The sequence below is a fragment of the Watersipora subatra genome, chromosome 9, assembly GCF_963576615.1.
Source record: "Watersipora subatra chromosome 9, tzWatSuba1.1, whole genome shotgun sequence".
In the NCBI taxonomy this organism is placed as follows: Eukaryota; Metazoa; Bryozoa; class Gymnolaemata; order Cheilostomatida; family Watersiporidae; genus Watersipora; species Watersipora subatra.
This window is the reverse complement of record NC_088716.1, coordinates 40,779,461-40,804,193: the sequence shown is the minus strand read 5'-3', so window position 1 is coordinate 40,804,193 and position 24,733 is coordinate 40,779,461. Positions and strand designations below refer to the sequence as shown.

At 35.7% G+C, this 24,733-nt stretch overlaps 1 protein-coding gene across 1 annotated transcript in view; it reads left to right on the top strand.

Annotated features, from left to right (window-relative positions):
* The window catches only part of LOC137404184 (H(+)/Cl(-) exchange transporter 4-like), a 47,937-nt gene that overhangs the window by 17,593 nt on the left and 5,611 nt on the right, over nt 1–24,733 (top strand). Inside the window, exons 7-12 of the mRNA XM_068090345.1 lie at nt 932–1,117; nt 3,817–3,962; nt 12,538–12,751; nt 20,411–20,496; nt 21,537–21,658; nt 24,560–24,674. Coding sequence (XP_067946446.1) covers nt 932–1,117; nt 3,817–3,962; nt 12,538–12,751; nt 20,411–20,496; nt 21,537–21,658; nt 24,560–24,674 — 869 coding nt within the window. The remainder of the gene's footprint in view (nt 1–931; nt 1,118–3,816; nt 3,963–12,537; nt 12,752–20,410; nt 20,497–21,536; nt 21,659–24,559; nt 24,675–24,733) is intronic.

Below are 24,733 nucleotides of genomic sequence, written 5' to 3'. Positions count from 1 at the left end.
GCATGTGCAAATAGGGTGATGACGTCAAAATAAACGATGGATTACACTTTAGTTTCTCGTTACCACTTCCAACCAGTCACTCGCCATTCTGTGTATTCTTGTCGATATCTCTGCTGGCAGGTGGCGCTAGTTACTGTATGATGAGTACACTGTTACTTCACTGTAAGTTTTTTAGATGTTAAACTATATGTTAGGTTCTACTAGTACCCAGAGAGTCTCGAGTGGCATGAGAGATCATCACGTGTAATAACTATCTCGAAAATTCTTCTGAGGTGGGTAGGAGGTTGATTGGTGCAGTTGTTAAAGTGTTTGACTTCCGTGTAAAAAGTTATGGGTTCGAATCCTGTATAATACAATATTTTTTCTCAACTGGCGTCGGGTAAAACTGGCTTCTATTTTAATTAAAATTGTAATTTTTAGTTTTCATCATAAATGGATATTTGGTTTGACAATACCAATAGCTTTAAAGTGTACGCTTTTGTTGTAATGTTTACTTTCGAGACTCCGCATAAGTCATGCACTGGTGAATTGAGTTCACTATTTAATCGGACTTTGTTAATAAGTTGGTTACAGAATGGGCATGATTAAGACAGTTGCTATGTTCACTACAAATTGAGTGCCTTTATTTTGTGGTTTTAAAATCATCGCTTTTGTTTCGAGATTGGAATGTGCAATACTCTTTACTGTGAAAACAATGACCTTGCATGTCAGTGTGAATAGGTACAGTCATGTTGTTGATCTCTATTTTGTTAGCGTTTATTCACAGAGCCAATATTTCATTGATGAGAGTGATAATATGATGAGGGTGAAAATGTGAAATATTGATGAGGGTGATTATTAGCATCACCCTCATCAATATTTCGTTGATGAGGGTGACACTAAAAACTGATGGTTCGTTAGTCTCTGTTACTGTGGTTTTGAATTTTTACAGGCAAGTTATTACTTCCCTATGAAGACCTTATGGAGGTCATTCTTCTCGGCACTTGTTGCTGCGTTTGTCCTTCGCTCCATCAATCCTTTTGGCAACAACCACCTTGTTATGTTCTATGTCGACTATCACAACCGCTCCTGGTATTTCGTAGAGCTTATTCCATTCATGTTCCTCGGCATACTTGGGGTGAGTGTCTGTCCACAGGCTAAATTAACATTGACGACTTGACTCCATCTGATATGTGGGACACTTTATTATTACCAACTTACCGTGTTGCGCAAAACAAACTGGCCCCTTTTTGGTCAGTGAACAAATTTCTCCAACATTTTTATATTTTGTCGTTCCTATCGTTTTACTAGTGAACAAACATTTTATATACCGCTTGATTCAAAATCCTGTCAAGATTCGAAATATTCCAACAAATAATATGCGGGATGCACCTAAATCAGATTAGATGCAGTTTCTCAAGCCGTTGTAATAAAAATAATTGGATTAATATATTACCTTGTTTCATGAGAAAATTTTTTGTTTGTAAAATTTTTACATATAAATTCTTTTTTTTTCAAAGTTTAGTCTTGTAGGCAACTATATGACTCAAAATAAACAAATATAAATGTATGCGGTGTGATCATATCTGTACAGATTGTTCTCTTCAGCGTCTAAAAAATAAATTGTTCAGAATTAGCCTTAGAGCTTCACAGTTTCCAAAAGTCACCAGACGATTCAATTTGATATTTGATCAATAAGCAATTTGAAGCCAATTTGTGAAATCAGTTCCCGGTATATCACGAATCATCTATAAATAGACGATTAGCAATATATGGTGATATTATTATTCTGTAAAAAAATTTGTAAATCTTTGTTAATATTTTTTTGTATACATGTATTAACTTGGAAAAAAACGTTTTTGTGTTCATTATAATTAGAAACATTTATTTTATGAATGCCTGTATCCGAGAATGGCCATGGTATGGGCGTGTTATATGACTTGTGCGCTTTAGTTCCAGTATCGACCACTGAAAATCGTCAGGTGTGAGATAAATCGCCATTACACGATTATATCATTCATATGGTATGCGATCTTGTATGCAATGGTATGCAATCGTGGCGATTTGCAAATCGTCTACTTTTAAAATTGCCTCCACAAAATGAAATCCCCATGTCGTGAAGCTCTATTTAGTCTGCGTAATCATTCAAAAACATAATTTGAACAGCTGTTCAGTTTGAATATTTAAAATCAGGACAAAATGAGGATTAACTTAGTATATAATTTATGGCTATTGACTGAATTCACAACGAATAACAATGTTGTAAATGAGAATATTAGTTTTCCAAGGGTCTAGTTTATTTCATACACTACAGCAGCTACTTATGGTTATCTGAGAAATGCATGAAATACACGTAGTTTAAAGTAAAATTGAAAAATTACTTTTTTTCCCTTTTTTATCAATTATTATTATTATTGGTAATAATAGGAGAATAATATAATATTCATAGTAATTATTCAGTTTAGGCTAGGGGACATAACTGCTTTACGAGCTAATTAGTAATACATCATATTGTCAAACCTCGACATAAAAAGTTAACCTATTTCGATATCTCCTTCACATGTCGAAACCGTCACATGTTGGTGCAATTCTTTTTATAAGTAAGTGTACATTGAAATCACTTGGAGTTGTTTTCGAGTTACAAAAACAATGAAATGCGCATAAATGTAGTTGCAAAAAAATTTAAACCATGCGCCATATAAAACTAAAAAAGTTGAGTGTTTTACCCTAAATTGAAATAGAATTAAAAAATTAAGTATTTGTACAAAGAGCTTTTTATTGTTACTTACCCTTAAAGACACGGAAACAGAAGTTCAAACTCGGCGACGCTTGAGTTCGGTGGTAGAGTGTGTGATAGGAATGTACAGGGTAACTTACTCCCGCTGACACTAGATGTAGTTCACTTGGACTCAATTTATATATTCTCTACTATTTTTATGTTTTCTACCAGCTCTCTTAAAAGTAAGTGTGAGCAATCGTGTATGATTTTTGTTGGAAATTACTTTGTATCTTGAGACAAGTATTTTCTCAATCGTTACATTGTTTTTCAAGTAATTCATATGTCGAGGGGATCGTAAGTCGAGGTATGACAAAAGTTTGACTTAGCAAGCGAAAATATAATAGTCGATGACTGCAGTACTATAAAAAGAGTAGTCGGTGCATCAACCTACTCAGCCAATAGAATGTTAAGAATATCTTGAGTGCTCACTTGCACTTTTTACTATATACTACGTATCTCTATTTTCATGGCAAACTCCCATTGTGGCTGCGTATGCATTGTGACTGCAATTTTGCATATGTGTAGTTGTCTGCTCACTTGTGTGGGAAAGTAACTCCTTTTTTCCTCTTTGTGAGAATACATGCTTTATTTACAGTTGCTCATCTCGTTCATATGAATTGGATTGCACCTGCCACTGTATGTTGAAGCTGTCATTTTATCTTCTCTAGCAATATATAAGAAGAAGTGTAGACTACAATTTGAATTGGATGAATGGGTTGGATAATAGTTTACAATGATCGCACCTTTATGTGTTAGTCTGCATCACCTTTCATGGCCGACTCTCTTGTCAATACATTATCATATTTACTTACATGCATATCAATTTATTTAAGGTTTCTTTGTCCTTGTGCATGTCTCGGCACATTTATTGGTGTGCAGAGTTAGTGCTGGGCTAGCATGATCATCGGGATGTGATCAGGAAAAAAATATTTGTTTTCTGAATGAGAATGTTTAGATAATTAAATGACGATGTGGATACCCACATTTCTATGATTGATTCTGGTGTGACTCTGGCTACTGAATGGCCACATAAATACACTAAAGGCTGTTTTTTGCAGGGTCTATTCGGAGCTCTCTTCATCAAGTGTAACATTGCGTGGTGCAGATTTCGGAAAAATACAAAACTCGGCAATTTTCCAATACTAGAAGTTTTTGTTGTCATCTTGTTGACAGGCTTGTTTGCGTATCCCAACCCCTACACAAGGTATGTCACTCAATAGTCTGCCCCAGCTATGAGCAATGTATGTATTGTATGTTGCTAGATAGAGTCTACCCTAACTCAGGAAAAAATGTGGGCATTCTGCTCGATGAGGTCTACACCAACTCTTGGATGAGGCGTGTTACACATTGAATATCAATTTTATGCCAGATGGCCATACCGTTAGCATGATGAGGTGTATACTAATCGCACACATGGAAACTGTCTATCCTGACCCTATACGATGGGAATATACTGCTAAAATGGGCATGTTCACTCAAGGCCATATAAAAGATGGCTGCTTTGCTGTATAACAAACTTGCGAGGCGGGGCGGGGCGCTAGTACTTAGCCTTCACACCTGATAGACCAAAATAATGTAATATTTGCTCCTGTAGGGAGCAGCCATAGGTCATTGTTTAGTACTAACTATCATGTCAGTATTAGCACCTGGTACTGTCAGCAGTCGACCCCTCAATGAGCGGGCAAATCTAGTGGAAGCAAAGCTATAGTTTAGTGTACCAATAGTATGGTAGTATTATTTGATGTGTTAGAAATGGAATATCATGAGATCATTGTAAAAGGTTGGAGATCATTGAAGTGAAAGAAAATGAAGGGTGCACATACACACACAAGCGTTATCTATGAGTGTAATCTCTCAGCAATTAAGTAGAAGGGTAGTTTTGCTCAATAGCTATCAAATTCTGATAAATGATTCAAAATATACAGTCAATATGGAAATAAAGACTCTTTTAAGCATTCATAGAGATTGTCTATGATAAATGGTGTATATAATATATAGTGCCTGAGTGAGGGTACATGCAAATTTGACAGATTAACTCGTTTTTGCGCTACTCTGAGTTCACAAATAGTTTGGCAGCTGTTGGATGACACCAAAGCAACGTGTTTACCCTGTCTGTTGTTTGTGTATCAGTTTTAATCAATCTTAGTGCATGTTACCTGACGCATCGAGTGATTTATTCTAGTTGTGAAAGCACTTTACACATGTAAATCATCAATTGTTAGCAGGTTTCTGTCAAATTACACAAGTATTTTAGTACGCTTGAGCGCTCTGGTTCGGTGACTCTTCTGGTGAGTGTTACTTTGATGTGTTGATGATACAAGTAGAGCATGGTTGCACATGTTAATAATGGCATGGATAGAAAGTGAGGCATATTGATTGATTGTGTAATTTGTCATCCTGCCATGTTTGAGGACAAGATTTAAGTAGAGTGTAAACAATTATTAGAGAGAAGTAGTGGCGGGTCAGATCTTTGCTAACCTTTATGACTGTATGCGCGCTAGCAAGCGTCTTAGTCTGTACATCAAAAGAGTCTCATATGCTTTATATCATATTAGTAATAACTAGTATATACTACATTCCATGCAAGTTGGCATAATAACTAGTAGATAGTAAGTGAGATAGCAACTACTACAGAGTATATACAGGGTGAGATAATCACTACTACAGAGTGTATAAAGGGTGAGATAGTAACTACTACAGAGTATATACAGGGTTAGATAATCACTACTACAGAGTATTTACAGGATTAGATAATAATTACTACAGATTATATATATACAGGGTTAGCTAGTAGCTACCACAGAGTCTATACAGGGTTATATAATAGCTACTACAGAGTTTATGCAGGGTTAGATAGTAACTACTACAGAGTTTATACAGGGTTAGATAATAACTACTACAGAGTTTATACAGGGTTAGATAATAACTACTACAGAGTTTATACAGGGTGAGATAGCAACTACTCCAGTTTATACAGGGTTAGATAGTACTTGCCACAGAGTATATACAGAGTGAGGTAGTAACTACTACAGAGTAAATACAGGGTGAGACAGTAACTACTACAGAGTACATGTATATACAGTGTATTACAGTATACAGAATTTATCTCTAACTTATTCTTTCCGTATTAAAAAAGGAGATATGGTAATAACTATGGTTCCTGTTAATCCTCTGTTAGCAGAGGTTCACATCTGGTGTATAACTATTTTCACTATTGTCGAGTATCTGTTTGATGCTTAAAGTTACTTAAAGAATAGAGAAAGCATAATATTTTTATGCTTTATTATTTATCTTGAGGTGTTGACTGATGTTCTAAAAAAAGAATCAAGGAGATTGACCAACCAGAAGCTGAGATATAGCCAGCCAAACACAGGTCTACCAAAAAAAACATAAGTGTTTTGGTAGTCATCAATATATGACGTATGAAATCAACTTGTGTGCCATTGGTCAATTAAGCCAACTAATGCGCTCTCCTATAACAATCACGGCGTTTTAATTGGTTTAATCCCTGGAAGTATAGAACAATCAAATTGGGCCTAACAATCATTGCTCTGAGAATTCCGAACCAGTCCCTCTGACGTGTAGATTAGTTTTAGAATAAAATAATTACACGCATCTATTATTTCGCAGCATTCTGCTATCACTTTCTACAAATTATATTAGTTACATCATTTATTCTATACGCAGTTATATTATTATTTTGTATAATATGCATTATGATTATAATATTAATCATAAAAAATAATCATAGATAAGATAATAGATCAATAGAAAAATCAAATCAAAAGTTATCGTTTTCTTTTTTTACAGCAAGAGCAGCACGGTCAAGTTATTCTTTTTAAGATTATGGCTGTAGTGAACTTACAGTCTGTTAATAGTGACGATAATCATGAAAATCAACTAAATGCTGCAGTAGATACACAATAGAAAAATGATGAATGAACAAAAATTCACATTCTCATTTCTTATTCTAAACGACTTGCAATCGCGGATGTCGCATATAGACTATACACGCGCCGTTCGTTGAACAGAGGATCTTCGGAGCATATCCGTGGAGATCGAGTTAAAATTTGAAGCACAATAGTCAAAATATGCTCTTCTGTTTTGACAAATCACGGCGAGGGGTTGTGGGCAAATGCCTTTACTACACAATGTTTGCTTGATTTTCCTGAGAAGCCAGAGCTAGTCTGTAAATTATTTACTATCGCGAGAAGCTTTTCACATCTCGTAGCCAAAACAATCATTATACGTAACGGCGGTAAGGGTGCACAACTCCGGCACATGAACATTAAGTCGATTTTATACGTCACAGTTTTCGGGATTTTCGAAGGGTTTTCCTCTGATTCTTTATTAGGTAGACCTATGTTTGGCTGGCTATATCTCAGCTTCTAGTGGGTCAATCTCCTTGATTCCTTTTTTAGAACATCAGTCAACACCTCAAGATAACTAATAAAGCATAATAATATTATGCTTTCTCTATTCTTTAACGATTTTAAAACTAGTTTGGTTTCAGCTGCCTGTCAGTTCACTTCAAATAAGCTGGTAGAACCATTTGGTTGGCTCATTTAATAGATAGTTTCCTAAGTTTTGACAGAGAGAAAGATTGTAGAAGTAAAAGCTTGTTTGTTCTGACGGATGCCACCTAAAAATGTCTCACAGAGATATTACCATCTCCTTTCCAGTCAGGTTACAGAACATGCAGACTAAGTAATTATGATAAACTTCAGCATGGAAATTTTTCACGTGCAATCTAAAATCTGAATACCATAAATATATGACTCTGTATTTGCGATTGATGGCATATGATGTACAAAGTTTCTCAAAATGTCGCAGTTCGTACAATACTTTTATTTCAAACAGAAGCGTTTTCTAAATTATGCCACACAAGAATCATAAAACAAAAGAGAAGGCAACTGTTGGTCAATACAATCAAATAAATGGTTTGAAATATAGCGTCAAACTCATAATATTGCTATTATTGTTATATTATTATATATTGTTTTATTAATATAGTTTTTCCGCATATAATTGTTTGTACTAAAAAGATTTAGTTTTTATGCTCGAAATCTTTACATTTACTTCTGAAATAGTATCTAGTGAATTTATTTGGAAGGTAAGTGAATAACCTCCGATATGTATTATAGAGGAAGTGTCATAGGTTTTTGCGATTACTTGTTTTAACAAGCGACAGTTTTATGAAGTTGGTCTCGAAATGAATTATCTTGGTATGTAGAGGTCTGGCTGTATTTTCATCTCCATTCTAGCTGAGGTTGCAGAATATACAGGTCAAGTTCTAGTATCCCCTCCTATAGGATAACAGGCTCATACTTTGTTCCGCTCAATTGGTCAACTGAGAATCATAGTAAAGATATCACACATACAAGTCATGGTATTCTCTCAAGGACAGTAAGGAAAGTCTAGACACGTGAAAGGACGATGAACAGCCATTTGGGCAGCATTCCACAAGTAATGCGTCATGCAATAAACACTAACTGCAGATAGCGTTCCACAAGTAATGCGTCATGCAATAAACACTAACTGCAGATAGCGTTCCACAAGTAATGCGTCATGCAATAAACACTAACTGCAGATAGTGTCTCACATTTATACATAATAATTTAGGTATAAATAGTTTTATAGTACTGATTGAGGGTTTTATAGGTGATTACTATTAGCTCTGTGTTGGGTAGAATTGCAAGAATTTGGTTAGTTTCACAATGTGTGTGTTTCATGCTTCGAATGGCTTTTGAGTTGCCCGCTGCTGACGAATTCACAGCGTGTTGGTTCAATGAATCGGAGTTGCACTATATATAAATCTTTCCAAGGTTCATGATGCATTCCTCATAACAACACTTGTTAAAGTAGACTCACCTTCGGGTCACAGTCAGTTTTCAATTCATAGTAGTCGACTAGTTGCACTAACTAAGCCAGGATGCCTGATAGCAATTTTAATTTGTGGGTTCCTTATTTTTTTTACCTTCATTGGTAAAGCTTAGCTGAGTTTTATCGTTTCAGATCCATCAGCAGCGAGCGCCTCTGTGATATTAAAGTGCTCTCACACCGACTGCCTTCACACGAATGTAGCTAAGCGAAATAGTGTTGAATGCTTTTGGATTTTATCGTTTGTATGATTGGAGCAGAAGCAACTCCAAACCCATTCGAAACATAGAAATGCAGCGAATGACAGCGCCGTGTTTTATCTGGGTTCTCATGGTAATCTGGTAGCATCTTCGTGCTGTAGTACAAGTAATTGTAGATGTACTACCAAGGTATATTGGTCTCTCTACCAAGCCTATTGTCACTTTGCTTATGAGCGCATGCTGCAAGTTTAACGATATCTTACCATGTTTGTTGTGAACTACATATAAAATTAAAATATAGGGTGCTTTCGGGTCCTTTACGCTAAGAGTGCTACCATAAGAAGGTTCACAAGTGGCATTTGATACCAATCGTGTATCTCACCTGGTTGTAGAATACTTTTAATAGTTTATGCTTTGATTTAGGTGAGAGGAACCTAGTTGGTCGGATTTGTAGACAGCGGATAGTGCAGGGCTATCATGTGTCATTACCAGCCGTAGCCTGAGGTCTCCGTAAATAGTTTGTTAGCCGGTTAACGGAATGTTTACTGTATAACGAACGGAATGTTTACTGTATAATAATTGTGTTTGATGATAGCTGGAAAGGTTTGTTGAGATTCGAACTGGTCTCCCTTTAGGTGATAGAGTAAGTACCATATCAATTGCTCATTTGTGAAAGTAGCTTATAGAGGATAACTCCATGTTTATGTAGAGGCCTAAACGGTTACCTATCTCGTATCTCCATCTAATGGTAGATATTTTTAGAAATTTTATCTTCTTGGGTAAATGTTGGGAATCAAAAAGCACCCATAGTCTCACTGGCTAAGATGTTGGTCTTCATGATTTCCAAAAAATCACTAGACGATTCGATATTGCAAATAGACGATTCCTGATATATCGTGATATTATTATTATGTAAAAAACTTGTAAACTTTTGTTAATGTTTATTGCATATTTTAACTTTAAAACTATAATAAAACCTGAACTACATTTTAAAAGAAACAGTTTTGTGTTCATGATAATTAGAAACATTATTTCTTGAATGACCGTGCGCGTAGAAGGACATGGAATGAACTTATTATAAACTAGAAAGCCTGTGTGTTTTAGTTCCAGTATCGCTCACTCTGAAAATCATCATGTGTGAGATAAATCACCATTACACGATTTTATCATTTATACGATTGGTGATATCTCTTTAATTGGTGGCAATTTTCAAATCAACTGCCTTCAAAATCACCACCAAACAATGAAATCGTCATATCGTGAGCCTCTACTAAGAACATTGTTGAGCTCGGGTTTACTCACTGGAAATGAACGCCGAGTTGGTCGTGTCGATGAAGGTAAATAAACCAGTACGATTATGGGCTATTCCGGCATCATCCATATATCGACACAGCCTATTTCTGCTGCTTGTCTCACCTTAATTTAAGTGTACATTGATATTATAGTTAGTATGGGGTGTTAGTTGGGATGGGAACTGAAATGGGATATGGCACTTTAGGAGTTTAATTGGAATCTCTGTCTACGCATGGCATTCTTCACAAGGTCATTTGATCATCAAACTCGGCGCCTATTCGCTTAAATTTGTATGCATATGCTAGCCGCCAGCCGCTGAAGACAGCGTTGCAGGAAGTGAGGGGTCTCGCCAGTCATTTCGATGCAGCCACCTACATGTTTCAGAATATTAAATATCAAAAAAAGAGTTCATCACATCTGATTTGCTAATCCAGTTGCTTATAGAAGAATCTGGCAGCATGCAGGGCTGGGCAGCATCATTGCGAGGTCACATTATCGAAGGAGAGAGAGAGAGAGAGAGAATGGGTCCAAGCGTTTATTATAAACAGCTCTGTGCCACCTTTTGATGACTTCATAGCCCTTTGAAATATCACCAGTCTGAAGTCTGAACTCGTGACCAACCCTGCTCTGAATCACCACCGTCTAATGTTCCATTGACATAGTATTCCAACCGCAGTCATAGACACTAAATATACTGGCTCAACCATAGCATGAATTAACTGCCACTTGTCACCAGCTATTGACCTAGGTAGTAAGCGAATGATCTTCAATGAGGGAGTGGTGGGGTGTTTCTTGACTAAAAGCCGCAGCGTTGGGGTTGGCTGAGTTTGTCGGTTGGGATCTGCATATACATACATTGTTGTCATTATTCTCAAGGATGAACCTAGTGCGATATATAGTAGCGAGAAAGATGGTATTTTTCTTGTTAACAACATGTTGCTCATACTCCCACACTGGTGGGTTTTTAGTCCTATGCAACCATTTTTATTAACAGGTTCAACTGAATAACACCTTTAAATATTATTTTAAGCTTTACTCCACCTAAAATTATAGTTGTGTCTACTAGATGTCCCTCTAATTAAAACTAGGATAGTCTTCATGGCTGCCTTTTCTCCATTAGTCTACTATAGAAGCTATCGTTGGTAGCCTGAAAACCATAACGCTATCATATGAATTACTGCATACGGCTTAGCATAAATCCTCAGCTATATTTTCATCGCTTTAGTCAATCCAATCTTAAGATTGACTACAGGTCATCTTCACAGGGTTACACAGGGTTAAACGAGTTCACGGGGTTGCATTAGGCTATGTTCTGAAGCCCTCATCGATGGGTGTTAAATGACCCCCCTCCCCCATCGAGTCTCTGTTGCATACGCATAGGTTATTAATACTACTTCTTCACCTTTTCCCATTCCCTCCTTTCTAGTCACTTTTTTAATGATAAATATAAACATTTAACAAGCAATTTAATTTTCAACTTTTTTATTTAGTTTTTGCGTGTTCACGAGCCTGTATTACTACCGTAGAGTACATTGCAGTAGATGTTACATATTTTTACATATTATTTATGATTACTTTCTTGGTATTTCTCTTTTTATTTAGCATCTGTATGTGCCTTAGCTTTTTCTTTATAATGATTCATAACAGCAGTCTTTTAAGTTTATTCAGCTCTCAAAGCATATCTGTGACTATTTTTAACATGGTATCGCAACTCCGAGCACATCATTAAGTGATGACTACCTGTATTACTGTTTTTTTAAAGGAGGTGGTTAACAATGTTTATATTAACAAATTATACTTTTTCATGTCTGTCTGTTAGTCCGCGTAATCGCTGTTTCCATATTTGTCATTTAATTTTATCCAAACTTCATACGCACATGCTCCGTGCCCTCCGTCAGGTCGCCATAAATATTTGGTTTCAAAACTCCGTCTGGTTCCTGAAAATTGGTTCCTGATTGAAAATGATGGAAATTCCGGACAACGCCATGCGTACTGCTAGTTCCTACTAAAGTCAAGCAGAGTAACTGACTAGCCTTTAAATAAAGTAATAATCAAAGATTTTGAGTAAATGTTATGAACAGTTACATGAATAAGTGAGAAGGCAGCCTTTACTGCAGTACATGTTGGAGTTGTGTTCTCTAAATATCTTGGTTATGTTAAATGCCTTGCAAATGAATGCCCTCTTCGTATATATAACACAAAAACGTCATGCGTGTAATTTCAGGCTTTAGTTAGGTTAGGAAAATCATTGCTTTGTGCTGTTTTGGGTCAAGTCATACATTGCAAGGAAAGTGAGGAACTCTGTCGAAACAAAGGGATGATTACTATTTTTATACAGTTGCATGTACGGTATAGGCCTATGCATTCCTGCGATGTTATACATAGTTTCATCTATTTTCCATACAGAATGGATGCCAGTGACCTTATCCGGGAGTTGATAACAGCCTGTGGACAAGAGTCCTCTGAGGGAATATGCGACTACGTGAACCGTACATCTCAGACAGCCTATCAGGGAATAAGCAGCGCTCCGATTGGACCTGGCATGAAGACAGCCCTCTGGCAGCTCTCTCTCGCTCTTCTTTTTAAAATCGTTATCACTATCTTCACATTTGGCATCAAGGTCAGTTGTGGTCGCTGGTTGTGAACAGATTAAAATGTATGACATTCAAAGTCCTTTCCTAATTGAAAACTCCTCGATCACTTTTCTCTAGTGGAGAAATAGTTAGAACTTGTAGTTACTAGTACCCTGACAGTCTGGTGGGCAGTGGAGAGATCATCAGCTGTAATAACTATACGTACAATTATTCCTGTAATCCAGGGGATGGTTGACTGGTGCAGTTGTTAGAGCGTTGGTCTACCATGTTGAATATCATGGGTTCAAATCTTCCATGATACAATCTATTTTTTCAACCTCAACAGCTTTGAACTGACATATCTGACATTATAGTAAAGATTTTGGGGTCTGTTTGGGTATTGTTTCAAAAGGAAACAAAATTAGATCAAGGATTTGCAACTGTATTCTAAAAGACCTACTTGTAAAAAATTACTTGGCTGTCGATCAGGTTTGAGAACACATTTCATATTCATGAGCATCCTATTTGAAGTATTCTGTTTCAATTCATTTCAGTTTACTCGTCGTTCACATGCTATTGACAGAGCACCAGTTTTTGCCCTCATTCCCTTCCTTGTTTTAGAACTTTCTCCGGTTCGTAGTTCTTTTTGCATCATTAACTTGTAATTTTGTAACCGGTGCATGGCGGACACGGTATGGGCACGGCATCATGGTTTTTAACTCGCAAGGCTTCTTCGTAGTCAATGTCCTCTCCGCAATCTTATGCAATGCGTAAAAATAGCTTCTCAATAGGATTTAGAGTCGATTTGGACATTTCATCACACATTTGAACAGCGCTGATATCACTAGCAGCAGGAACTCTTTGTTAAACAAAACATTCAGTTATTATAAGAGGATGGGATGGATAGTGCCACTACGGGTTTGCATTCAGGGTTGGACTTTTCATGGAAAAACTTTCAAAAGAAGACAACTCAAAATTAATGCTCTTAAAGATAAACTTACTCAAAATTTGGTGAATTTTGTCAGAAAGTATCGATATTTTCCTATCATTTGCGATTGTTTTTGATGTTTGAGGTGATCTTACTGCCAGGATGTTTAACAATTAAAATCAACGAAACTTGATCACAGTGTTCAGATCAAGCGAAAGGGTGATTATGATGTCTATTATAGTTGCAAAGAGATCGACCGAATAGAGACATGTAACACTGCAACTTGATTACAATAGCAGATATCAACTATAACAACCGACATCATTTTGCACGTGTTTTTCTTCTGACCGTTTTAACTATGATCAAGTTTTGTCGATTTTAACCTTGAAACATCCTGGCAGTCAGATCACTTGAAACATTGAAAACAATTGCAAATGTTAGAAAACCACCGATAATTTCTGATAAAATGTACCAAAATTTTGAGCAAATATATCTTTAAGATGCAATAAGGAGGAAATACTTGCTATTTGCTTGTCGAGTCTCGTGGCCTGATCTACTGTTGCCAATAAATGTGTGGGTAGGAGTGCATATCAATCAAACGTGTTCGCTACTCACATGTCACTTAACACCTTTCCATTCATTCGCTTGTGAGAAGAAGTTACAGGTATTCACGTGTCTTGTTGTCTTACGCACATAATCAAGACGAAATATAACCGCGTGCTAGCGGCTAATTTGCATATTGAGCCGGTCTCGCAGTCCAATCACCATCGAGATTTATAATCATTAAATGTTACGCAAGATCGAGTAACCGCAGTTGTTTATTCGATCCAGTTTTGCCCAGTCATGGGTAGTTCTTGCTTGTTGAGCCGGTGCGACAGACATAATGTTGTCAAACTGGTAAACAGCTTATGTATGTATGTTATTATTATGTTTTGTTTCCAAAATTATAATATATACGGTGTTTATTTTTCCCACTCTTACCTCTCACCTCAAAAGTATGTAGGGATGCACTTTGATCAGTCATAAAACATAAGTTTTATAGGATTATGGATTTTTGATGTTCAAATTCAACTCAATTTCCCTGACTCGCTAGAATCTTCCATGACTTGGAGATTATATTAAAAACTTTGTATGTAGCCAAATGATACATGTATCTCCTTTCCTAGCTGAAATTTGCAGGGTTTTGTTAAGGCCGCAACATTTTCTATTCGCAAACCTTTTTATTACAATCTAAAAGAATTGCAAAAGTTATATATTGTGTAATGTTCTCAATTAAAGTCTTTAATCAGACAAAAACTAAATAAAGTCAAAAAAGTCATTTTGCCAAAAAAATAAATTTCAGTTACTCTATCATCATCTGCTGAAACTCGTAACGCTATCTTGTGTTTTGATTACACAATACAGGCTGGTGGCAGGCTGCAATTTTATTGACACTCGCGAGTCTACTTACGAAAATATAGAATTCTGACATATAAAAAGACTATAATATGTGACTTGTCGTCATAAGGTTTTTTTAATTAATCCATCACTTCCACGCAGTGTGGGTGGTTTTTTGAGCAGTTAGCAACGGTTTGGCATTTGAACCATTCAAACAGTTTGAAGAATCGTCTCACCCTATTACAAAATAGTATTCGTGGAATATGTTAACATATTTGTATTGAAGATTAATCTATCTGGAAGCTCTTGATTTCGTATGAGCAGTAGCAACAGTTTGAACATACAGTTTTACAATAGAAACAGTATAAATATAATTATCAGATTCTTGGGCAAAATGCAGCAGTTTTTCTGTAAGTGGATTATCATGGGCTGTTCAGTAGATATCCAGCCATCATAATGGTTAAGTGTTGTTTAGTTCTGCGAACATCGGTTAGTAAAAACTTAGCTTAGCTAGCACCAGCTCCTAAAAACTGAACTAGTCTCAGCTTCTAAAATCTGAACTCTCTGCACCTTGTAAAAGCAAAACTAACCTCGCATTGTAAAATCAGAACTCATCACACCTTGTAAAATCGAAACTGGCCGGGTTTGCTTATTTACTCATCGGTTAATTTAGGAGTGGCTGATTCACCTTCACTACTGTTATTTACAGGCTCTGTCTTCTTGTTTTCAGTTTATGCTTGGTAGATCTTACTGGGGCTTTAGTATGCTTCTCTGCAGAGGTCATATCCTTGGTCGGGATATCAGTCAATATCAGGGTTTTTCACATTCTCGGTATTTTGTTCGTGCTTCTCAAGGTGGTACTTTTGGTACTAGAAATAATGGAGCGGGTAGCGTATACCGTGTAATTCTAGTGCAAGATAGCTGAGGTGGAACGTCCAATGGAGATAACCTTGAATTTTCTAGTAACCCTGCCATAGGACGATCTGTAACATCAGCTGCTACGAAGTCTGATTCACAAAACACATCACGATTCAGATGGATATACCTGACCTCTCAAATCCAAATACAATGTTTTTAGGTGTTAGAGGATTTACAACAGCTCGGTTGATAAACTCTGCAATTTTACAATTTAAACAGGTTGACCAACATTAAACCATAACTGTGACGAACAACTTTTATCGTATTTTCTAGGTAAATCAGCCCCGCTGATTCCGATTTTGTACTCAAAATAAAGATTGGTCCACTAACCTTCAAAGTCATTTAGGCTTTTTTAAAGCATTTCACTATCCGTTTCGAAAACAACACAATCGGCATTACAAGCTCCGCCCATAAAAATGTGACGAAACTTAGCTTTTTCAGCAACGGAAGTTGGGAATGTTTAGTCAGATTTAGAATAATAGAGATGGATGTCTTAAAACTCATTATTATCTAAATCCAGCTTGTAAAATAATCTCAGTCTTTTATGAAAGGTATATAAACTATGTAAAATTGCTCGTATCTTATTACATGATGTTTAAATAGGCTGAACGCCGAGAAAAATGAGCTCAAAAAGCGCGGTTTTATCACAAACTAGCGTTGTTATTGCGCTTTTTAAAATATACAATGTTAAATAGCTTATCTACCTTTCAGAAAAGACAGATTATTTTTAAGGCTGAATTTAGATATTAACGGATTTTAAAACACCCATCTCTATTATTCTAAATCGGTCTAAACATCCCTACGTAACTTCTGTTTCTAAAAAGCTAGGGTACGTCACGTATTTATGGGCGGAGCTTGTTGTGCCGATCGTGTTGTTTTCGATACCGATATTAAAACGCTGTAAAGAAGCCTTCATTACTCTGAAAGTTAGTGGACTAATCTTTATTTTGAGTACAAAACCGGAATCAGCGTGTCTGATTTACCAAGTAAATACGATAAAAGTTGTACGTAACAGTTATGGTTTAACCCTTATCCAGTCATTAATGGCAGTGTTAGAATGTGCTTTAAATGGTCGGTATATTGTGATGTCAAGTGGCTGGATAAGATGGGAAGCATGAGGAAATGTGGTCAGCATCACCAAACCTGCACATTTTACTTTCTCTATACCATCAATGCTGATATGTGAACTATGATTGTTCAAGATCAGAAGTATGGGGATTCCTGTACATATCGGATAAGTTGAGCATGATCAACTTACTCAAATCAACAATGATCAATATGCCCCACACGCAACTTCTCAGGTGTTGTGATCAAAGCTGGTAAACCTACACATGGAATCACAAAAAATTATGCTACTACTTCAGAAACATTCTATTAAACAAGATGTAACGATGTAGTGGTCACCAACTAGCTCAATTTGGCCTGTTGCACAAGTATCGTGTACATGAAAATTACAAGAAAACAGAAAAATGACAAAATTCTGAATGAATGGTTTACCTCTCTGTCTTTCACCTTGAGCTTGTAAATACCTGGATGTAATGTAATGTTCAGTCATAAAATTACGTCACCAACGTAAACGACAAATCACATGGTTAGTAGGAAATGGTAATGCTCAACTTGCCCCTACGCTCAACTTACCCCACTCCCCCCACAGGTCAACACACCCTATCCAGTTTTTTATAGTAATATTGTATTAGTATGTTAACTATTTTCTGAACTAACAGCAGTTTAGTCTTTTGATCGTCATTATGTATGAAAATGGCACTTGGTCATTGACAATGCCACCTTATAGGCTGAAGAGGAGCCCCACACACCATATATTTTTTCTCAAATGTTTTGGGTTGCTAGCTTGGGCCACTCAAGGGCGAATCAAACAAGCTTGATGTGCCACACCAGTCTAGTTTGCCTCCTAGCAGTGACAACAACAGTAATTATTTGAAGAGTTACTGTCTTTGTGTTGCGTTAGATGTTGAAGAGTCTGAGCAAGAGCTGTCACCAGCTGATTGTTTGTTTACCTTACATCTATTTTTAGACAAATGTAATTGAAACCGGTTTTTACCAGTCTCAATTACATTTGTAAGCGAGTCATTTTCGTGTGTACTGGCTATCTTGCAATTAAGATACTCAAGTGTGCTATGTTTATTCTGCTGGCGTATGAGCCTCAAGGGCTGATAAGCTTGTGACATAATTAGTCTGTCAACTTGATTGGTTTGTTGATTTAAATTTCAACATGAGTTCGACGCGACGCGCTATATTCACTGAGGTAAACAGCGCATAGGGTGCATAGGGTAAAGTGTAACTGTACTTTAAGCGCATTATGTCACTGTCCCTTCTCTTCAGGATGTCTATATATGGATGTCTATATATATATAAAAACAGTAATTTCTCAAGGAAATTTTGGATGTTGATTGACAGCTTAAATATTTCATTTATTATCTATATAAATCCAGCGATGCTGGCAAATTTGAAATATGTCACTTAGGAAATATTTTTGACATAGCAATCAAAATTTAATTAGTCTGGCATAAAAGAATGCTGGCAGATTTGGGAGTTGTCATTCCTAAGCCAAACAGTCTTGTATTAGCATGCAACATTTCATATCAGCACAAGGATGTCGTGAGATACTAGTGGCTGCAAAGTTCTAGTAAATTTATATTGCCTTTGAACAATTTTTTTTATGTAGACTCTGCGAATAATTTTGCTTTTTAAGCCATTTATTTTATCTTTATCTTGTATATAGTATCACTCAAAGTGGCTACACACCAATCAATATGACAATCTATGGAGACATTAAAATTGAACGATGGGTGGTAAATTGGATACATAACTGCAACATAATTCTGTAACAAACCTCTTGTTGCCATTGAACTTGTGACTGTTTTTTATCAAAAAAAATTGCCATAACCTATCAAACTCGCATAAAAGTAGGTTTGCACGCAACTAATCAGATGCATGACCATCCTTCCTCTCAGGAATTCAATAAACCAATTTCAGATCATGCTCATTGTGATTAGTTCCTAAATTCCTGTCCATTCGACCAACTTGGTCAGCGATTAGATTACTGCGGGCATTTCACGATTGCAACACGAACGAAGGGAAGGAAACGATATCATCACATTGGCCACGAAAATTCTTTTAGAATGACATGCAATATTGAGAGCTGAAATTGATATAGCGTAGCAAGTCTGTAGAGAGAGTCCTAGTAATTTGGTATGAGATATATGAATATCGTTCACATATGAACGATATTCATATATCGTTCATATATGAACGATATATGAATTTCATTCATATATCGTTCATACATGTATATGCAAGATATATCTTCAGCAATTGATATACAGTGTGTAGTTAGAATTCTTGTTAAAGTCATGGCTGCTTGTATATAGTTTTGTAGCTATAATGGCCTATACGATACATTATCGCAACAGAGAGTAGATTTTATGGCTGATGCAATGACGAATTGTCAATATCAAGTTTACATGTAAATATCACACCACCAAGCCTCATCACTATAAATGCTGCTTGCAATATAAGTTTTTAATGAGACGCGTTTGTTCTACTTCGGGTTCATGGTCATGGCTGGCAGTAACAATAGAGTCATATTAGTTGCACCCTAGTTGCTATCTGAAAGAGGAAAATATTCATAAAATTCTAGATTTTACACGTATAATCTTATTAGGTCATAAGTTTATTTACCAATCTTTGGTGTTGATGTCAGCTCCAGTGTATTCATATACATGTATATATATATATATATATATATATATATATATATATATATATATATATATATATATATATATATATATATATGTATATAGATAAATGTAGATATATATAGGTATATATATATATCTACATTCAAAATCTATTTTAGAAAAGACAATTCTATTTCTGCATCTAGGTACTAATGTTTGTTGTCATTCCTATTCAATGACTCATAGAAGCGTCTCTAACTACGAAATATCGGTCTGGTGACATATTCTCAATTGCTTTATATATCTGCGCTTCACCAAGAAAATATTCAAGTCTATGATTGTAGCTCCTCTGTTGTTGAAACCCTTTTAATGTCATTATTGCAACATTTCAAATCATTATATAACCAGCAACGCTTACAACCGGTCAATTTTTTTTAATAACTTTGACGAAAACTGATTTGAATATTACATTAAACAAAAAATAGGTATTTACTAATTTTAGTTTGGCTGAAATACGAAATGACTCATACATTTAAATCTGTTTACTGTATTGGCTCATATGATTCCTTGTGTGGGCATTTGTGAAGAACAGAACAAAAAAAGCAAATGGAACTAAACCGCAATGTTTATCACAAATTTGTCTTTTTTCTAAATTTGTCTTCAACATAGTGTTACCGAATTTATTAAATGTCAACAACTGGAACTCCGGTTGCATTTCATCCGTTTCATCATTTGTACATGATAGTTATGTTTGTATTGAAGAGATACATCCAACATTGTAGGTACCAGCTGGACTGTTTATTCCAAGTCTGTGTACCGGTGCTATCATCGGTAGGATTGTGGGTACAGGCGTAGAGCAGCTGGCATTGTAAGTGACACCTTTTTACAGAATATCTATTTGGAAGAAACGTATTATGGCGCAGTGAGGCATCGTGTTGCACCACTCATTTGCCACTCTGGCATTTCCTTGCGCAATATTCAAGCATCTCTGTTAGCTCAGCGCTGAGTGAGGCAAAGTGGTATCACGAAAGGCCTGGTTCTATTGGCTCACTTTGGACCAGTTATGTTGCACTTTAGGCTTCCTCGTATCTAAAGGTGTCAGCTATAGTTTGGTCATATGTTTGTAAGCAGCCGCTGTTCGTACCATGGTCATTTCACACCCAAGACAATACATATATTTGTGTCAGAGAATTATGGTTTATGGAAAATGAATATTGGTTGGATAAATTGTGACCGTTTGTATGCGTACACATGGATTTGCATGTTTGTAGACCTGTGTACATGTAGGTGTGTGTGCGTGGCTATTGATGCTCATGTGTGTGCACATGTGCGGGTATGTACAAGCACATGTGCGGGTGTGTACAAGCATGTGTGCAGGTGTGTACAAGCATGTGTATGCTTATGTTTTTGTATGCTTGTACATGTAGATGTATGTGTTTGAGTTTTTGTAAATATGAATGCATAGGTGATGTCATAATTTTAAAATTATCTAATTTAAATACTTTAGAACAACTTTCCGAATAAAATGTGATAAATTGTCGCAGATGACAGTTAGATTGGTTGTCTCATATATGTTAGCAGCTTTTACATGTACTTGAAAGGTAAATGACACTATTTTTGGTGCGATTTTTTATGATGGCTTTGATCATTATTATCATTATTATTATTATCATTATTTATCTCCCATGTGTTGTTGCCAGACAGCAAATCATTCTTGTGACGCACATCACCTAGTTTCTACCATTTGATGTCGGTTTTTATGCTTTAGCGTTAAACCTTTTACAGCGTAAGACTACAAGACTCTTGGCCAGTTTGAAGGGTTTATTCCTGCCATATTTGATTAATTGCTTCTGCTGAAATAAACAAAACATTGTAAACGTCACCAGCTACGTGTACGTATGTTTTTAGTCACTACCAAGATTGGCTTGTGTTTGACAACATGTGCAGAAGCGACCAATCGTGTGTCGAGCCGGGACTCTACGCTATGATTGGAGCAGCTGCTGCCTTGGGCGGAGTTACTAAAATGACAGGTAAACACTTCTCGCGATATAAATATATTTAGCGGTGGCCATGTCTTTTTCATTTTGTTAAGTGATAATCGGTTTTTAGGAAAGCGTAATGCGATATTTGCAGTTTATGATATCATCATATCGGTATCACGTAGCTCCTTAGTAACTGTCACATGTCAATGGTTTAGTCGGCCATGTTACAACACTAGTTTATATTTCAACATACTGCTCGATCACTCCACCCTGTGATTATTCGTTATTGCTCTTCTAATCATGGTCATCGGGCTGAAAATCAGTGAGATGAAAGAATTGCGACAATTAGTGAATATTGATTATACTCGGGTTGATGGGGTCTCGCTTAATCTTTTGTCTAAGGTAGTGGGGATAGCGAAATAGATAAGCCAGTCTCTCGTATCTAAATTGCGAGCAAGAATCGTTCCATAGCGGTTGGACGTAAAAAAGTTTAATAAAAGTGCTATGGTTACATAAAACGGTGTGCAAAATTATGGCAAGCTTCTAAACAATACAACATATGTTATGTTTCATTTAAGGTTGCTGCTAAAAATCACCAGAACTAGGCAATTCAATATATCATTTTTATCCAGAATTTGTGAGTATGTCAAATATGCGATTAAACCTTTATATACTTCAACCCTATTGTTTTTATTCAGCGAAAACCTGACAAGTATTTTATCGTCCAAATTTATAGCCAGCTCTTTGCTTTGAGATATTTTTGTCCTGTTGCTGAAGTCCTCAGGTGTTTCCTGTATTCTTTGTAGCATAACACAATTTTGTTTGGAGACATGCAATGGTTGACAAGTTTACCCAGAATTTTGGGATTAGAGCTCAGTTTAGCTTGTAATTCTTTGTAAACAAACAACAAAATAATTTTATTGAGTTGCATGAAAAAGGCTGACATTAAGCTTTAAAATGATGAATAGATCTATCTACTTAGAGCTTTCAATCAACAAGGGGAGGCTGGAGAGAGGGGATGCCATAATTTTGCACACCGCTGGAGCTAAAATACTCAAAAAATTGCATCAATGCACAGTTTAGTTGTATGCGCAGCTTTAAATCAAAGAGCCTTTAGTTATGTGAGTTTTTGCATTTTATGTTTTAAAATCCACTTACTGTATCTCAACACTGGATACAATATAAATAATGAAAGACTAAAAGACCAGCGCCATTGCGAGTCAATTTAATTTCAGTTATTTTTATCAAGCAAAAGGATTTCATATTTACGCAATGCTCGTAGTTTGTTTATTAGAAATTACCGCAATGGTTTCATTCGTTGCAAATAATATATAGATTTTTAAAATGCTCATTCAGTGTTGAATGTTATAACAACAAGGTAATAGATCGGACCAATCAATAGTCATGTTTATGCATTGGTACTACTATTTATGTTTATGCATTGGTACTACTATTTTAAGGCACTGCATTCTTTTCTAGCTTACAAGCTTTTGTTTTATGTATGAAAGTTTCATACCTTTTCTTCCATTACAGTCAAATAATTTCTTGATGTGTTAATGTTATGGAACTTTGCAAGGAAATGCTTAACATATTATTTTGTTACTAATTTTTAATATGTACAGTATTATATGCATACTGTACATATACACAAATATATGTAGTGTATATATATTTATGTATGTGTATTAATATAATATTAATATATGTGTTATATGTATATATATTATTAATATATATATTATTAATAGATATATATATATATACTAATGAATGCCCGGCGTTGCCCAAGTAATAAAAGTTTTTGCACAGAAAATTTATTTTTAACATATAACAGCAGTTACCATTCTAACTTTTCAATGACATATCATAAGAAAAGTGTTTTGTGCAGTTTAAATAAATTAAGGGAAAAAATAAAACAACTGTATAGGTTTTCAAACTCTTTCAAACAACTGTAACTATCAAATATCATATCAGGAAGAAAAATTTTTGTGCGGGTCAAATAAATTGAGAAATAAAATAAAACAAAATAAAAGTGTTTGAAGGTAAATGTGAAATAATTAGCAAACATTAGCTAAATTAAGTTTGTTTTGCTATGATTACAATAAAAGCTGATTTGGTAGGGATTCAATTAATTTGAACTGAGAAAACAAAATAAAAATCCTGAATATGTTGAATTAATAATAACAATTCGTGCATAGAAGTGTGTGTATAAAAAAGGTTACTGCTCCAGCAGAAGCTATCCATCAAAACTTTGTATACGGCGATACTGGTACCTCTCGACACTGGTACAGATGTAAAAATGGGATATCGGACTGTCTTTGTCTGACCGAACAGAGAGAGAATGTAGAGGCTATTCATGCTCAAGATATAAAATTGCCCCCGTGAGAAGTGTTGACCTTGACCACGATGTAGCAATTGAACCTTATGAAAACTGAAAATAGAAATTCATGAAAACACAAAAAAGCATCGCGTTTCATAGAGTTCATAGAATTTCAATTAATACGTCATTTAGCACTTTAAAATGTCATTTAGCAATTAATACATTATTTAGCGTGTGCAGTCGAGAAAAGGGTATGTAGAGTGTATATTAAAAGCTATGAATCGCAAGAGCTGTCGTAATCTCGTGGATAGAGAATTGGGTTGCAAACTTGCGGTTGCAACATTCGCGAGTTTGAGTCCTGCAGAATGTGAAATTTTAATATCCAGGATTTTAATAGCTATAGCCAAGCAGATATCCAAACAGATGACGACAAACTTTAAGAAATATATCTTTAGATTGTTAATATATATATTAATAATATATATACCTTTAATATATGTATATAATTTATATATTTATATATTAGTTAAATATATATACTTTGATATATATACATGTATATATCAAGTTTTAGTTGCACAGATTATGTTTGTTTTAACTGGAATCGTGTTCTCTGTAATCTCTTTTAGTGTCTCTGGTTGTTATAATGTTTGAGCTGACAGGAGGCCTCGAATATATAGTACCTCTCATGGCTGCCATTATGACAAGCAAATGGGTCGCTGACAGTATCGTCTCCGAAGGAATGTATCCTTATGTCATACATCACGTAGTTTTAAACTCTTTTGAGAACCATTTGTAAATAC